We start from the raw sequence: 17,947 nt of genomic DNA on the forward strand, positions 1-17,947 counted from the left end.
TATTTCAAGAACGATTTCTGTTGGAACTGATACGGTTGACACAATTTAACCATGTGCATGCTGATGGGCAAGTTCTGATTCATAATACAGCCTCTAAGAAACTTTCCACAAAGCATAAGACACCTTCTGAGTTTGTTGTCAGGAATCAATGGCATATTTTAATATTTTTTTCCTTTGTTCTAATGGTGTCCGGTCCAATTTATTGCTTGTTCTTGGCTCCCGTGAGTAGGTATGAGATTTTTCATGGGTAAAGACTAAAGGGGGATGTGGGATTTAACAACCGTTTAGGCTGAAATAGATGGCCAGTGTTTGGTTTCCCTTCTCAAAGGGATGTCAATGAATCACTTTGGTCTTTACAACACAGCAATAGCTTTATGGTCACTTTTAAGAATGTGAAAATTAGGGGAGCCCAGCCTGCCCTGCATTCAGTAACCTCATGTATTTTATCTTTTCTGCACTCACCCCATATTGTAGTTTATAGCTTTTATTATGTATTGCAGTTTACTGCTGCTGCAAAACAACACATCTCATGACATGCAAGTGATATTAAACCTTAATTCCCTTAGTACCTGAGTACTTTGAATATAGTTGGGAAGTGAGTTTCCAGAGTCCTCTTGAGTAGAAAGTTCCAAAGGTTCAATTCCTACAAGAATTTTATATGTTTTACTGAGATTAACTCTTGCAAATTCAGATTGTCTCTTTATAGATATATGCCTCTATCTTAGGAACAAACTGCTGAATCTTCATTGTTCTCCCATTTTCTCAAGTACACTTGGTGACCACTTTAGTAGGTAAAGCAAATACATCTCGTTAATGCAAATATCTAATCACCCAATCGTAACAGTAACTGAATGCATGAAAGCATGCAGACATGGTCAAGAGGTTCATTTGCTGTTCAGACCAAATGTCAGAATGGGGAAGAGATATGATCCAAGTGACTTTGACAGTGGAATGATTGTTAGGGCCAGATGGGGAGGTTTGAGTATCTCAGAAACTGCTGATCTCCTGAGATTTTCACGCACAACAGTCTCTAGAGTTTATATAGAGAGAGTTACGAGAAACATAAATCATATAGCAAGCGACAGTTCTGTGAGTGAAAACGCCTTATTAATGAGAGAGGTCAGAAGAGTATGGCCAGACTGGTTCAAGCTGACAGGAAAGCCACAATAACTCAAATAACCATACATTAGAACAGTGGTGTGTGGAAGAGAATCTCTGAATGCACAACATGTCAAAACTTGAAGTGGATGAGCTCGAGCAGCAGAAGATCAGAAACACACGTTCAGTGGCCACATTATTAGGTATATGAGGTACCTATTAAAGTGACCTTTGAGTGTTTATATCTCCTTGGCTATGGAAATTAGACCCATATACAATTGCAGCAGGCTCCTATATAATTGCAGTAAAGTAGCCTTACTCCTATACTCAATTATTCTTGCAGTAAAGTGACTAATGTATCATTCCCCCCCATTACATGCTGCATCTTCACGTTGATACTCATGTACACCATCCTTTGAACATCAAACAGCTTAATTTCTCACTGTTAGAAATATGTTATGCTTCTCTTTTTTCACTAAAGTAAATAATCTAGTATTTTGACACATGGTATTTGAAAAGCAGTCTGGACTTCATTTAATATTTAATTTAAAGGTTGCATTCTGACCTGTGAATGCAGATTTTAAGCTGACTCTGACAAAGAGCCAAGAAATACTGTAGTTTTTAATCAGTAACATAATTTTATCTCCGGATTTTTAAACCTGAATTCAAACTATTAGAACTTGAGCTTGTATCCACTGGATATCAGTCCATTTTTAACATAGTGCTGACAAACTGTTATTTGCAATCTCGTAAAATGCTGGAGGAACTCAGCAAGCCAAGCAGCATCTATTGGAAAAAGCACAATCGATGTTTCGGGCCAAAATCCTGCCAAAGGGTTTCAGTCTGAAACGTCGACTCTGCTTTTTTCAATATTTAATTGATAAATGAAGAAATCCCTCACTCCTCCAAAGTTGGGGTTCTTAATGGTTGTGCTTGTTAGTTCCAGTATCTAAAGGAGGATTGATCATGAGATGAGATGATTGATCATGAGATGACCTCTCAAAACTCTCACATGTAATGGGTCTGTTTTTATTTGTTCACAGGCTATCCTTGGGCAATGAGCAGGTTCTATTTTTTACGGCCATCCTTGTTGATTTTGACCACGTTGCATAAAGTGCACAACAGTCATTTGATATGATAACCATACCTCCATGGTATTGTAATGAATGGTATCAAAAGTGTACAATATAAGAAAGAACAATTACAAAAAGACTTGGGAGAAAGAGAGAGATATATTGGGGGGGGGGTCTAGTTCAGAAATGATAGGAGCAAGCATATGTCAGACTTTTGAATTTAATAAAATGTGAACTCATATATAGGCATGTTCATAAGTCGGGTGTTTGTAACCCAGGACAATCTGTAGGTGGCTAGTTTGTCAGTGTAGTGGAAAAGTAGGGAATTGCATAATTTGTGGTGTCCTATGTTGGCCTTTTGTACATGCTCTGCACATATAACAGTTGCTTAAACATAGCCAGGCTAATCTAGATTGTGACATCAATGAAACTATTTGGGGCTTTATCTTTTGCAGGCAGTTTGTCGAGAGAGCTGTCACATGGCAACTGACTTTGTCCTAGGTGAAGTTTATTCTTCACGTTTCAGGTTACACTGCAATAGTAATAGAAAATTGAAAGTCATTTTTCTGTCTCTTGTGCTCTCATCTCCTTGATTGGAAAATAAGTTTAATGTATCTGGTATGAAATGGTGTAAAGGGAAGTTGGGAGTATCTATCTTCAAAAGGCATGCTGGAAATATAGGGTCCATTTAGCCAGCTCCTTTGAGCTGTCTGCTTGAGAAGTGCATAATTATATCTTTTGTTGTATAAACTTGTGAAGTAGTTACGTGCAATAATAGTAAATCCAAATTGATTATTTTGATTTGACTAAATATTTCTTTTTTTAGATGCCATGTGGAATAGGCCCTTCTAGCCCTTTGACCCATGCTGCCTAGCAATCTGCTGATTTAATTCTAGCCCAATCATGGGACAATTTACAATGACCAATTAACCTACCAGCCAGTATATCTTAGGACTGGGAGGATACTGAAGCACCCAGAGGAAGCCATGTGATCACGGGAAGAATGTACAAACTCCTTACAGGCAGTGGTGGGAATTGAACCTGGGTCACCTGTGCTGTAAAGTGTTGTGCTCACTACTACGCTATCATATGCCCCATATGTTCTGACATAGACCCAGTTTTGAGCTTGTGCTTTTCGTACGATACGTGCAACTGAAGTTAAATATTGTGTTAAATCAAAGGAAAATGTTCAAAATCTTACTAAAAATGGAAGTAGTAAAGGGATAGGAAATGATAATTCTTCAGGACCTGAAGATGTGCATCCCAAGGTTTTGAAAAGATAGCAGAACTTGAAGCAGTTTTATCATTGCTGATAAATGCTGTGAAATTTGTTCTTACTGCAGTAGTACAGTGTAATATATTAAAAATCCTATAAATTACAATAATACATATTAAAAATTAAATTAAGTAGTGCAAAAAGATACTAAAAATAGTAAGGTGGTGTTTATGGGTTGGTTCATTGTCTGGTCAGTAATCTGATGACTGAGATAGCAATGGTGTTAGTGGATGCATTTGTTATCATCTTCTGAAATGCCATAGATTCTAGAATGGTCCCACAGATGGAAGATGGCAAATGTTGTACAACTATTTAAGAAAGGAGGAAGAGAGAAAGCACCATTTAGACTGACATAAGGATAGAGGAAATGCTGGATTCAGTTATTAAGCAGTAACAGCATACTTAGTAAGTAAGAATGTGCAGGCTGAAAATGGAACAACGAATGGAGATCGTGTTTGACATAGAAACAGGATGTTGGAAATACAAGCAAATCAGGCAGCATCAGTGGAGAGAGAAACAGAGTTAACATTTCATCTTACCCACCCTTTATTAGAACAGTAAAGTGAACTCAATTACACAGCAAGATAGCGACTGGGAAGAACAATGCGAAAGTACAATGGAACAGTGCTAAAACTGTAAGATGCAGAGTGCATCTGTTGTGACAAAATCTGAAAGGAAAGAGAATACTGGAAATATTCAGCCGACCATATTGCATCTTTGGAGATAGAAAATGAGATGGTTTTAGGTTGGGAGGTTGTAATTAGTGGGATACTACAGGAATGGGTCTGGGTCCCCAGCTATTCATAATCACTATGTTTGGAAAAGGAGACCAGGTTCAATGTTGCTAGACAGGTAAAAAGCTAGCTGAGAGGGAGATGCTGATGGGCTAAGTGAATGTGTGAGAAGGTGACAGATGAAATATTGTGTGGGAAATGTAATGTCATCTTGGTTGGCAAAAAAGAAAAGCAGAATACTTTAATATGGTGAGGAATTGAAAGTTCTAGTATCAAAAGGACCTGGGTGTACTTGTTAACATGAAAGCACAGAAAGCAATTCAGGTGCATTGGTCTTGAGTAAAGATGTTTGCTCCAGTAGCGTGAGGACTTCTGAAAGAGATGTCTGATATCTCTTTCAGATATCTGATATCTATGCTGGAGGGACTAACTGCATTAGTCCCTCCAGCATAGATCCTTGGTTTATCTTATATGATAAACAGACAATACTTCACAAAACACCTCGATGACTTGTACCTAATGAAGCTAACAAAGTACAATTACAGTTTGGTACAAGAATGCAGCATTCAATTTGTGCCAATAAATGTCCACAGATAGTAATAAATGTCCAGGTAAACTGTTTTGGGTATTGATTGACAGCCTAGTATTGGCTAGGGAAACCAAGAAATTTTTGCTGCTGTTCTTCAAGATTGAGCCATGAAATCTATTGCATCCAAGTGATCAGGCCCTTGTTTTAATGTCTTACCTGAGAGGCCACTTCAGTCAATGCTATATTCCCTCAGCAGTGCATGAAAGTGCCGGTCGTGATGTTTGTGCTCTGGAAGGAAATTTCAACTTTCCATGTTTTGACTCAAGTGCAAGTGAACTGCCAATTGAGTTATGGCTGTGAACGCGAGAGGAACAGATCATGACCTTCCCAGACCCCATCACCCCCGTGATGAGAACTGCTTTCATTTCCTCAACTTCCTCATAAAATTTTCCCATTGGTTGCTTAACCTGATAGTAGTCCGCATCCAGAGAAATGAAAGGTAGGCCACTAAGGTATACTGATAGTTTGGTGGATATCTATCAACCTCTGTGTCTTGAGAGAATAAATCGAGCCAGGGCTGGAATGTATCAATGCATTCTTGCCCGCATTAGTCTAAGGTATTATTTCCCCCACCAGTTTCCAATTTGTCATGTTTGTACCTGACGCTCTGCCTTTTTCTCTGTAGCTAATGTTCACAAGGAGAAGAATCACGTGATGTATGAAGGCAAACACATACACTTCTCAGAGGTCGATAATAAGCCATTGTGCTCCTATAGCCCAAAGCTCTGTAAGCAGCGCCGGCTCAACGGCTACGCATTCTGCATTCGCCACGTTCTGGAGGACAAGACTGCTCCTTTCAAGCAATGTGAATTTGTAGCCAAGTACAACAGCCAGCGGTGTACAAACCCTATCCCGAAGTCTGAAGACCGAAGGCAAGTCATCTTTTCCTATTAGGGCAACAAGGGACATAGGGTGGCAATGTATTTGTAATCGATCTACTCTTTGATAGACTAATTGGATCAGACCTAACTCAGGTTTTATACTCCACACACTTTTCCTGTTCAGTGAAGAGTGACATAGGATATAGTTTGACATGTCCTTTTGTTAAACCTGGTACTTTCTCCCCATGAGTTAAATATAAATCACAACTAGTTTCTCAGACCTCACTGAAAGGATGCAGTAAAATATTTTATTTCAAAGGTTGACCAGAATAAATTACTTCCTTTTGAAATAGACTTTTGCAGTTTTCCCTTTGTAAAAACATGCAATTTTCTCCTATCACCTGCACTTTAGGAATGAAACATTGGTAGTGCTACCACAATAAGCAAATGGCATGTTTCAACGTTAAAATAAAAATTAAGGAGAGGATTATTGTTGCTTCATGACAGGTTGTTCAAATGCCAAACAAAAGTAGATCTCTGGAGAAGATAATTTTTGAATGTAGCATATTTTTCTCCCCCCTCTTATTCCCAGGGTAGTAATAAATCCTGGTCTCAAATTCCACAAGGATGCAGGAGATGTTCAGGATTTCTTCTGATGTTCCTCAAGAAATATACTTGTGTTCCCCTTCCCCTACTGTTATCCTGGTGCAGATCATCTAACTAATTGTGGAACAGTAATTTATTCTTGGAACATGATGACCTGCATTGCTCAAAGTCCACTACCCAGGCAATTAATATCTTTCCCCAGCAGAGAATCCACGCAAGTCTCTGTATTGCTGGAAGTTGTTCCACTGTGACGCATTTAAGTGTCACCAAAGATTTACTAATGTCTATAGATGTTCGGTGGCAAGCAAGAGGCTGTCGAGGGTTATAGACTTACCCTGCTCCATCATGGGCACAACCTTCCCTGTCATCGGACATTTTCAAGAGGCGGTGTCTTGAGTATCGACACTAAGGACGCACATCCTCTTCCCATTACTACCATCAGGGGAGGAGGTACTGGAGTCCGAAGATCCATATGTTAATTCAGAAACAGCTTGTTCCCCTTTGCCATCAGATTTCTGAATGATCCCCAAGGTTGAAATGTGTAATACCTGAGGGCATGCATTAAAGGTGAGAGGGTAGGTTCAAAGAGGATGTGAGGGGTGAGATGGAGGGATGTGGACATGGTGTAGGTAGGAGGGATTAGTGTTTGGATGTTTTTTGTTTTGCTTTTTAGCTGGTTTGGCACAATTGTGGGCCGAATGTCCTGTTCTGTGCTGTACTGTTTTTATAAATAGTAAAAACAACAAATTTCACATCATATAAGACAATGATAACAAACCTGATTCTGATTAGTTCTGAGGCACATTGCCATTTACCAATAATAACAACAAAAAATGCTGGAAATGCTCAGCAGGTCTGGTAGCATCTGGAGGAAAAAAAGGAGTTAATGTTTCAATCCCATGATCCTTCAACAAATTTCATATTGTGTGTAACTGGTGATTGGTTTATTATTGTCATGTGTGCTGGTTCACAGTGAAAAGCCTTTGTTTGCAAGTCATCAAGACAGATCATTCAAAATGCAAGTACATTGAGGTTGTACAAGAGATTACAATTACAGAGAAATTATAGTGCAGGCAGACTAGTGCAAGGGCTATGTTGAAGGAGATTGTGAGGTCAAGAGCTCAGCTTTATCGTATAAGAATTCCATTCATTAGTCTTATAACAGGGGATTCAATATCCTTGTCTGGTGATACATGTTTTAAAGCTTTTGTGTGTTCTGCCTAATTGGAAAAGAGTAGAAGGGAGAATGCCTAAGGTTGGAGAGGTCCTGATCTGAAATGTTATGTTGATTTTTCTTTTCTTTGCTTTTTGTTTGATTATGTTGTCTGCATTCCTGGGGCAGGGGAAAGTGCATGGAGGGAGGCTGGTTTTCATGATGACTGGGCTACATTCAGAACACTGCAATTTCTTGAAGTCTTGGGCAGAGCAGTTGTCATGACAAGCTGTGCTGCATTTGAATAGGACGTTTTCTACAGTGCATCTGTAAAAATAGGTGAAAATCATGGAGACATGCTGATTTGAACTGTCTGAGGAAATAGAGAAGTTGGTGTGTCGTCATGGGCTATATGTGGTTGGATCAGGACATGTTGGTAATATTTGCAACCATTAATTTGAAGTTCTCAACATTGTCCACCTCTGGACCATTGATACATTCCTGAAGTCAGTGATTAAATTTCTGTCTTGCTGACATTAGACAGAAGTTGTTGTCTTGACATCATCTTAATGGAGTCTCCATCTCATTTCTGCAAGCTGTTGTTGTTTGAGATCCAGCTCGCTATGGTGGTAAATGAAGTTTGAGCAGAATCTAGCCATGCACTTGTTCATGTATATATGTGGGGATTGAGGATTCAGTTGTGTTTGGCACCAGTGTTGAGAACGTGTTGGTACTTATCCTCACAAATTGTGGTCAGTTGGTCAGCAAGTCAACGATCCAGCTATAGAGAGGGTACCAAGTCCTAAGTCTAGGAGTTTGGAGATATTTGTTTGGACTGTTCTTTGCTCTCAGTCAGGGTTACTGAGAAACATCTTTTCTAATTGAGCTTAGATCTTCATAAAACTGAATGTTTCTGCTGGTGTCTGTGGTTCTAATTAAAATGGAATGCAGTTGATCATTTGCAGATCCAGTAGGGTTATGTTTTGAATGATAATTTGGTATGAGTAAATGTGAGAAGTCAAACATAGCTCTTTCAATTGGAAATTTATGTTAAATCCTACAACTGTTTTGAGAAGTTATTATCAACTATAAAATAAAACACTGCTTTCCCCAGGCAGACATTGCCTCCCTGTGATCTTAGCTGTCAATGTTATCCTTTAGTAAGGTCCATTGTTCAACAGGTTCTCTTTATTTTGTTGGTTATGCCTACTCTTACTATAGCATTTATGATCCATTGACTGCTAATGTGACTTACTCTGCCCTATTGATATAAAATTTAGATTTGAAATCAATCATTTGTCTGCATCAATCTATTTCCTTCACTGTCACTGTTTCCTCTGATATTTCATTAGGGGGTTAATGTTTTGTCTATTTTTATGTCTTGCATTATGTACAAATTCTTCAAGTTATCCAAGTATTGTTCTGAAGATGTTAACTTTCCGTGTTGCCCTGCATTTTGCAGATTTAACATGTTTGCTGATTTTTTTTAACATAGAAATCTCTTTCACCTTTCTCCCATCCACTCCATGTCACAGACCTCTACACATTGTCAGATGAGTACACAAACTATTGTGGGCCAATATTTCTTTCTGTTGTTTCATTGTTATTTTTTCTAAAGATTTTGCCTTCACTTTGTGTGATGCATCATATGTTATCTTAATCCAATCTCTTAGCTTTTTTTTGTATTGCAATGACTATCTTATAGCAGACTTCATTCACCCCAGTGCTGTACAGTGGCATGCAGAAGTTTGGGCACCCCAGTCAAAATCTCTGTTACTGTGAATAGCTAAGCGAGTAAAAGATGACCTCATTTCCAAAAGACATAAAGTTAAAGATGACACATTTCTTTAATATTTTGAGCAAGATTACTTTTTTATTTCCATCTTTTACAGTTTCAAAATAACAAAAAAGGAAAAGGGCCCGAAGCAAAAGTTTGGGCACCCTGCATGGTCAGTACTTAGTAGCACCCCCTTTGGCAAGTATCACAGCCTGTAAATGTTTTCTGTAACCAGCTAAGAGTCTTTCAATTCTTGTTTGGGGGATTTTCGCCCATTCTTCCTTGCAAAAGGCTTCTAGTTCTGTGAGATTCTTGGGTGGTCTTGCATGCACTGCTCTTTTGAGGTTTATCCACAGATTTTCGATGATGATTAGGTCGGGGGACTGTGAGGGCCATGGCAAAACCTTTAGCTTGTGCCTCTTGAGGTAGTCCATTGTGGATTTTGAGGTGTGTTTAGGATCATTATCCTGTTGTAAAAGCCATCCTCTTTTCATCTTCAGCTTTTTTTTATAGATGGTGTGATGTTTGCTTCCAGAATTTGCTGGTATTTAATTGAATTCATTCTTCCCTCTACCAGTGAAATGTTCCCCATGCTACTGACTGCAACACAAACCCAAAGCATGATTGATCCACCCCCGTGCTTAACAGTTGGAGAGGTGTTCTTTTCATGAAATTCTGCACTCTTTTGTCTCTAACCATACCTGTACTGTATAGCCTACATTATAATAAGGGAGTACTACATGTTTTAGTAACACGTCATTGCATGCACTATTTAGGCGTGTATTGATCTGAATGTGTGTCAAGTTCGGACTCTACCAGTAAAGAACCATGAAACTTAGTTCCCGTCTCTGACATTTTTATTAATAATGTAGTTGTGTAAGCAGGCCACATACACAACAAATTGGTGACGAGAATTATGAACCTACATCTTATTGGAATGCCGTATTTCAGTTGATAACGACACTCACAGGAGAAGAGAGAGAAAGGAGATGAAAAAGAGCAACATGCGCATCTAGACGGAGTGCGCTCATTGCACTAGCAAAAATGGCACATGAGTCAAGTGGAACATGCAGTGACTGCAAGGAGCTAGCTAAAAAGAAAACAAGGAAAAACTGGACTAAATTAACATAACAAAGATGGCGATGATTGGAACCATTACAGCATTTGATAGTAGCATTGAAAACTGGGTAACTTAGGCTACATCCACACTACACCGGATAAATCCGTAGCCGAAGCTTTTTCTCTTCGTTTTTACCCTTCGTCCACACTAAAACGGCGGTTTCATCCCCCGAAACCGGAACTTTTCAGAAACGCTCTCCAAAGTGTGTATTTTTGAAAGCGCCGGATTGGTTGGATCAGTGTGGACAGGGTAACCGGAGACTTCTTAAAATGCTGTCAGACGGCAGCGCGCTATTTCATTGTTTTCTTGAACGCAACCTAACAATTTCAGAATGGACGGCAACGAAATTGACGCCAGAAGAGTTAGAAATGTACTCACCAAATACTTTGACCCATAATTTACTGAATAAATAAGTATACTGGTGGCCCCCTCTTTTTGAACGTTCACTTTACGACAACTCGCTGTTGCGAAAGACTTACATTAGTACCTGTTTTCGCTAACCAGAGAAGATTTTCACTTTAACGAAAGAAAGACGCCCACTTTATATCCCTGAGAAAGACTACAATGACCGTGAAGCCTCGTGCGGGCAGTTGTTTGCGGATGAATGTATGTGCGTACATATGTGTGTACGTGCGGATTTTCTTTCTCCAAATCAATTTTGGCTTGTTGTCTTCCCGAGTTTGATAAGTGAAACTACACCTTACCTACAATATTTCTAATTTATATAGGGTGTATATTTATCATATCATTCCTGCTTTTACTATATGTTAGTGTTATTTTAGGTTTTACGTATTATTTGCTTTGATTTGGTAGGTTATTTTTTTTGGGGTCTGGGAACACTCAAAGATTTTTCCCATATAAATTAATGGTAATTGCTTCTTCGATTTACGACATTTCGGATTACAAGCGGTTTCATAGGAACGCTCTACCTTCAGATTGCAGGGGAAACCTGTACTCACTTTGCCCTGTTCTGTCCTTGCTCGTATGAAGGTGGTTTACCTATTTATGCAAGTACTTCTCTGACAATAGATGTATAACAGCCTAATGTAACATTGTATGGAAATACAAGGAACACTGATGCAGACATGTTTTATACATTTAACAAAGTGTTTTATTATTGCAACAGAGTTAGTCAGTTTTTCATTGTTCATCATCAGCCGGGTCAATCTGTCAGTGAACTCCCTGTCGGTTGCTTCTGTACGCTCCAATATTTGTTTTTTTTTACTTCTAAGTTCTCCTGCGCGAAAGCCAACAGCTGTCCATCGTTTTAAGTTTTTCTAGTCTGTAACTACACAAACGTGCACTTTTACAGCGAGATTCGACACAAACATGTTGCTTATTTTCAGTAGATGTGTCCTGCGGAGGAGATTCGCTGAAATCTCCGTTTCAATGTGGATAGAGATATTTTTAAAAACGCATTGTGTGGACACCTATCGTTTTTACGCAAAACCAGCGTTTTCAAAATTATCCGGTCTAGTGTGGACATAGCCTTAGATTGAAAGAGTGGAGTTATATTGTGATGCTAACAGTGTTAGTGATGAAAAGAAGGCCAGCCTCTTACTCAGTGTTATGGAAGCAAAAACATACAGGCTGCTACGGAACTTGTTAACCCCTGAAAAGCCAGCTGACAAAACGTTCAAGCAAATAGTAGACACTCTCCAACAGCATTTAAACCGCAAATCACTGGTCATTGCTGAAAGATTTAAATTTCACAAATGGAATCAGAGCGAAAATGAAAGCATTTCTGAATATTGTGCTGAATTACGCAATTTGTCAGAACATTGTCAATTTGGAGCTGGTCTATCGGATGCATTGAGGGACAGGTTTGTGTGGCGTGCACTGTGAAACCACATAGAAGAAGCTCCTGGGTGAAAAAGACCTTACATTAGAGAAGGTGCTGAAGATTGCAATATCATTGGAAGTAGCAGCCCGGGGTGCTTCAGAGATACAACAAAAATCTCTGGAATATGCTGCAAATAAAATGTCACTGAACAAATGAGAAACCCCAGAAAGGAAAACACAACAATGTACACAAAATGAAAGAAAGCATTTTTGATGAAAATGACTCAGACAAAAGTGAATTGTGTTGTCTGCAACTTCACAGCGTGAAAGAGACAGATGATCAAAGAGTAATATGGATCACTCCACAAGTGGCAGGCGTGAGACTAAAAATGGATTTGGACACAGGCTCAGCTTTAACAGCGATCTCTGTACACAACTACAAATAACTGTTTTCTTACATACCTCTGAATGAACTAAACTACTGCTAAAGACTTACATAGGACAGAGAGTGCGTCCCAAAGGTAAAATTAAAGTGACAGAGGCAAAACACAGCAGCTGAACCTCTATGTACTGAAAAATGGAGGACCACCGTTGCTGGGATATGAATGGCTCAGGAAAATCCAGTTGGATTGGCACACCATCAAGGTACTGGTTGTGTCAGCAAAGGAGGGCAGCAAGGCTACATCTGAGAGACTGTCACAAATACTTGCTGACTCTGAGGAAGCATTCATGAAAGGAATAGGAACACTTCAGGGCATGAAGGCAAAGATTGAGATTGAGGAAAATGCATGTCCAACATTTCACAATGCCAGACCAGTGCCATATGCAATCCGTCCAACTGTAGAGGCAGAGCTGAAAAATCTGGAGCAGACTGGGGTCCTGTCAAAGGTGGATTGGAGTGAATGGGCCACACCTATTGTTCCAGCGATGAAGAAAACCTCCAGCACAAAACCAGGATAACCAAGCAAGGTGCGCATATGTGGAGACATTAAAGTGACTGTTAACCCAGTTCTCCGCACAGTACAGTATCCTCTACCTCGTATTGAGGACATCTTTGTTTCCCTCTCAGGAGAGGAACATTTCACAAAGATCAATTTGGCCCAGGCTTATCTTTTTTTTTTAAACTTTTTTTTATTGTTTTCAAATAGTCACAGAACAAACGTGCATGAAAAAAAAATGTCACCCAGCCCCCCACCCCCCAACATCCCTACCAAAAAAAAGAAAGAAAAAAAAAGGAATGCCTGGATATTGGAGGGTCCCCACATGCTCCATGGAGTTCGCAATAACTAGTATATATATTTATTTCTTTCCCCAAGTAACCAATTATTTCATCTTCGGAGCACCTATATATTTAATCCTGTCTTTTGTAAATAAGGGCGACAAATTTTCAAAAATGTTTCATATTTATCTCTTAACCTCCTGTATGAATTTTACATCATTTTCATTTGGTGTATAAATGTTCATAAGGGTCCATAGTTCTGAAAAAATTTGACAGTGTATAATTAGATATCTCCCCGCCGAATCAATTAATATGTTTTGTATTTTAATTGGTAGATTTTTGTTAACCAAAATTGCAATTCCTCTCGCCTTTGAATTAAATGAAGCTGCAATAACATTGCCAACCCAGTCTCTTTTTAATTTCTGATGTTCTATGTCTGTTAAATGAGTTTCTTGTAAAAAAGCTATATCTGTTTTCATTTTTTTTAATATATGTTAAAATTCTTTTTCTTTTTACTGGCCCATTAAGCCCATTAACATTAAAACTTAAAAAGTTTAGTAGATTAGTCATTTTTTTAAATTATATTACTCCAATCTATAATAATACCTAATCTTTCCACTTTCGTGGTATCCTGGGAAATCCTTATAAAAATCTCCGTGTTGCTATGTGTGTCCCCACCAATCATCCAGGCAAAAAGATAGAAGAAAATTAAAATATAAAGAAAAAAACAAAATACCCCCCTACTAATGTTGTGGAAAAAAAACACAACATTACCCCCCTCTGCTGTACGGGTCATGGCAACCGCCATGATTACACACGTGAATCCCGCAATAACCGATCCAAAGCTTCCCAGCCCCCCCGCAACATAAAAAAGTATATGTATAAGAAGAGAAAAAAATACTATTCTCATTTAGTATTTCTAAAATTTTGCTTTTCTCTTCTATAATATCCATAAATGTCCATCACTTCTGTTCGTTGGGTCTATCTTCATCTTTAATCCATTATGTTTAGAAGTCTCTATGTGTAATTAGCGAATAGATGGAAGTTCTTGTACAAACTCCTCCGCTTTTCGATAATCGGGAAAAAAATTTTTTCCCTCCTCCAAAAAAATTATCAGTGTTGCTAGATGACGCATTGTAAATTTATAACCCTTTACCCATAAGGCTTTTTTCACTGGGTTAAATTCCTTCTTTCTCTTCAACAGGTTGTAACTTATATCAGGATAAAAAAGAACTGGTTTTCCTGCTATCATCAATGGCCCGTTTCTATTTTTGGCACTTTGGGCAGCGGCCTTCAGGATCTTTTCTTTGTCTTGGTATTGTAAGCATTTTATCAAAATTGATCGTGGGTTTTGATCAGCTCGAGGTCTTGACCTTAAGGATCTATGAGCCCTTTCGATCTCAATTGGAATTTCTCCTTCCATTTCCAACTTTTCAGGGATCCATTTTTGAAAAAAATTTATTGGATCTTCTCCTTCTATATCTTCTTTAAGTCCAACAATTTTAATATTATTTCGTCTACTGAAATTTTCAAGCTTATCAATTTGTTCCATAAATTGTTTTCTTCCTGATGCCCAAGCAGCATTTTCATTTTCTATTTTGTCCATTCTTTCAACCATGTCCTCCGTTGTAGTTTCCAAGTCCGTAATTCTTTTTTCCATTTTTTCCTGTCTCTTTATCATTTTATCAAGCATAATCTCCATTTTGGTCATTTTTTTTCTGAGTATTTTTTGATTATTTTTAATTACTTTTAATGTGTCTAATTTACGCATTATTTGCCTCAAAGTCTTTTCTATATTTCTAGAAGGACTTTTAACCTTCTTCATCTGATCCTTCCGAGACATTTGACTCGCCCTCCGATTCGCTATCACTTTCAGTTGCAGTGGTAGCTGGGCTTTGTAGTTCTTGTTGCTCCCGTTTGCACATGCTCCGTCCTTCGCGTTTGCGCAATTCACGATGGCCTTTCCCTTTAGGAATGACCATTGTTGCCGCGGTCTCCTGTTCCGTATCGCCGGTGGTATAATGTACCTGAGACTGCGGTTCCTCGGTAGACGTGGGCCTTGTTCTTGTTCCAACTTGCGTAATCTTCCCGGTATTAGTTTTCTTCATCTTCCTTCTTTGAGGCATAGCTTGACACAATCCGGAGTAGTTTATAAGTAACTTTTAGAAGGTACTGACTAACTTTTCTTCATTTAGACATTAATTTATTAACTTTTTACGGGAGAGCTGGGTTCCAGCGTCTCGATCCTACGTCATCACGTGACGTCCCCCCCGGCCCAGGCTTATCTCCAAATGGAAATCGATGATGCATCCAAGAAATACCTGACAATAAATACACACAAAGGACTTTACCAGTACAACAGGTTGGTGTTTGGGATAGCATCAGCTCCTGCAATCTGGCAAAGGGCAATGGACCAGGTCCTGCAAGGGATTCCACGGACTCAGTGTTACCTGGACGATATCATTGTCACACGAACATCTTTTTAATCTTGAACAAGTGCTCATCAGGTTACGAGAATTTGGGCTCAGAGCTAATCAACAGAAATGTGAGTTTTTCAAAAAGGAAATCTTATACTGTGGGCATGTGATCAACAAGGATGGCTTACACATGTCTCAAGACAAGATAGAAGCGGTGCTTAAGGCACCACCACCTGAAAATGTATCTCAGCTGAGAGCATATCTTGGACTAGTGAACTATTACCACAAGTTCTTGCCTAACCTATCCACAGTCCTACACCCACTAAATGCACTATTACAGACAGGGACACAATGGAAGTGGACTGAGAGCTGTGAGAAAGCGTTTCAAGAAACTAAAAGACTCATAACTTCAGAAGGGGTGCTCGCGCACTTTGACCCCTCCTTACCAATCCAACTGGCTTGTGACACCTCGCCCCATGGGATAGGAGCTCTGTTACCGCACAAGTTTCCAGATGGCTCAGAAAAACCAATAACCTTTGCCTCAAGAATGCTAACTTCAGCTGAACGCAACTACACACAGATTGACAGAGAGGCCCTAAGCCACGTGTGAGGAGTCAAGAAATTCAGTCACTACCTGTATGGTTAAAAGTTTACCCTGTTGACTGACCATCAGCCTCTCATGTCAATCTTCAACCCAAGGAATGGTGTTCCAGTGATGACAGCACAAAGGCTGCAGCGATGTACTCTTTTCTTAGGAGGTCACAGGTATGTTATTGAACACAAGGGGACCAAGCAACATGGCAACGCAGATGGTTTGTCACTTTTACCACTGCCGACTTCAGAGATAACTACACAAATGGATTCCGCAGAGGTCTTTCACACAACAATAGTTGAACAATTACTAGTGACAAACAGCCTTATTGAAAGAGAAACACACAATGACCCTATGTTGCCAAAACTGTATGACATCACAATAAAGGGACAGCCAGCATGTGGTAACACACTGTTTCCAGCCTTCTCAGCAAGGAAGGAGCAGTTGTCAGTGTGATGGGGAGCACTAATTTGTGGTTCATAAATTGTGATTCCTCCCAAGCTACGCACCTGAGTGCTAGAGGAACTGCACAAGGGGCACCTGGATACCGTGTCTATGTGTGGTGGACAGGAATCGATAAACAGATTGTGGACTTGACCAGGAACTGCTCTGGATGTCAAAAGATCCAGAACACACCACCACAAGCCCCTCTCCATCCATGGGAGTGGCCTTCATCACCATGGCAACGAGTGCACATCGACTTTGCTGGACCATTCATGGACTCAATCTTTCTAATCACCATCGATGCATATTCCAAATGGCTAGAGGTCATCAAAACGAAGACAACCACATCGGAAAAGACCATTACAGTTCTGAGGGCCATGTTCGCCAGGAATGGCATACCAGAATAAATCTGCACAGACAATAGATGACAATTTGTCTCTGAAGAATTCCAAAGTTTTGTGAAGAACAGTGGAATCAAACACTTTACATCTGCCCTTACCATCCATCCACAAATAGCTTGGCAGAAAGATTTGTGCAGACATTCAAGAAAGCCATCAAGGCAAGGGACAGCGAAAATCGACCACTGCAACACAAGATAGAGAACTTCCTCCTTGCCCACTAACCAGACTCCAGCGATGATGTTTCTGAACAGGAACTTGAGGTCCTGCATGGATCTTCTCAAGCCAGATGTATGGCATGATGTGGAGAACAGACATTTTGAACACTTGAATGCTAAGTCAACACGGAGCTTCAGTGTGGGACAGTCAGTTTTTTGCACGTGATTACGGGGCTGAAAAATGGCAGCAGGGTACAATTTCTGCCATAGACGGGTCACTGAGGTGGGAGAGAACGTATGGAGACGTCATGTGGACCAAATCATGGATGCTCAGGTGAAGAACACAACACCACCTTGCCCGGACTCCCCTGCCAGAGAAGCAAACACTCCTGATATGATCACATTGGCCTCATCTACAGATAAGCCTGTCATTGGTGCTGATGATCCACCTGATTTACCTGTGGAGACTCATTCCCCAAAGTAAACATTCCAGGACAGACGTTACCCAGAGAGGCAGAGAAGACCTTCCCAGAGACTTGAGTTATAAATGGGTCTTAGCCCAAAAGTAAAAAAAGAGGGAAAAAAAGAAAAAGAAGGCTTGTTATAATTTGATATTATTAAGTTACTTTGTTATAATTTGTAAACAAATGGTAGGCATTTGTATGTTGAGTAAACATATTTGTATAGCAT

At 39.5% G+C, this 17,947-nt stretch overlaps 1 protein-coding gene across 3 annotated transcripts in view; it reads left to right on the forward strand.

Moving 5' to 3' along the window:
* The window catches only part of ino80db (INO80 complex subunit Db), a 133,938-nt gene that overhangs the window by 19,619 nt on the left and 96,372 nt on the right, over nt 1–17,947 (forward strand). For all 3 annotated transcript variants that reach the window (XM_073046518.1, XM_073046520.1, XM_073046519.1), the window contains exon 2: nt 5,396–5,642. In XM_073046518.1, coding sequence (XP_072902619.1) covers nt 5,425–5,642 — 218 coding nt within the window. In that variant the 5' untranslated portion in view covers nt 5,396–5,424. The remainder of the gene's footprint in view (nt 1–5,395; nt 5,643–17,947) is intronic.

Source organism: Hemitrygon akajei, chromosome 5 (genome assembly GCF_048418815.1).
Source record: "Hemitrygon akajei chromosome 5, sHemAka1.3, whole genome shotgun sequence".
NCBI classification, from domain to species: Eukaryota; Metazoa; Chordata; class Chondrichthyes; order Myliobatiformes; family Dasyatidae; genus Hemitrygon; species Hemitrygon akajei.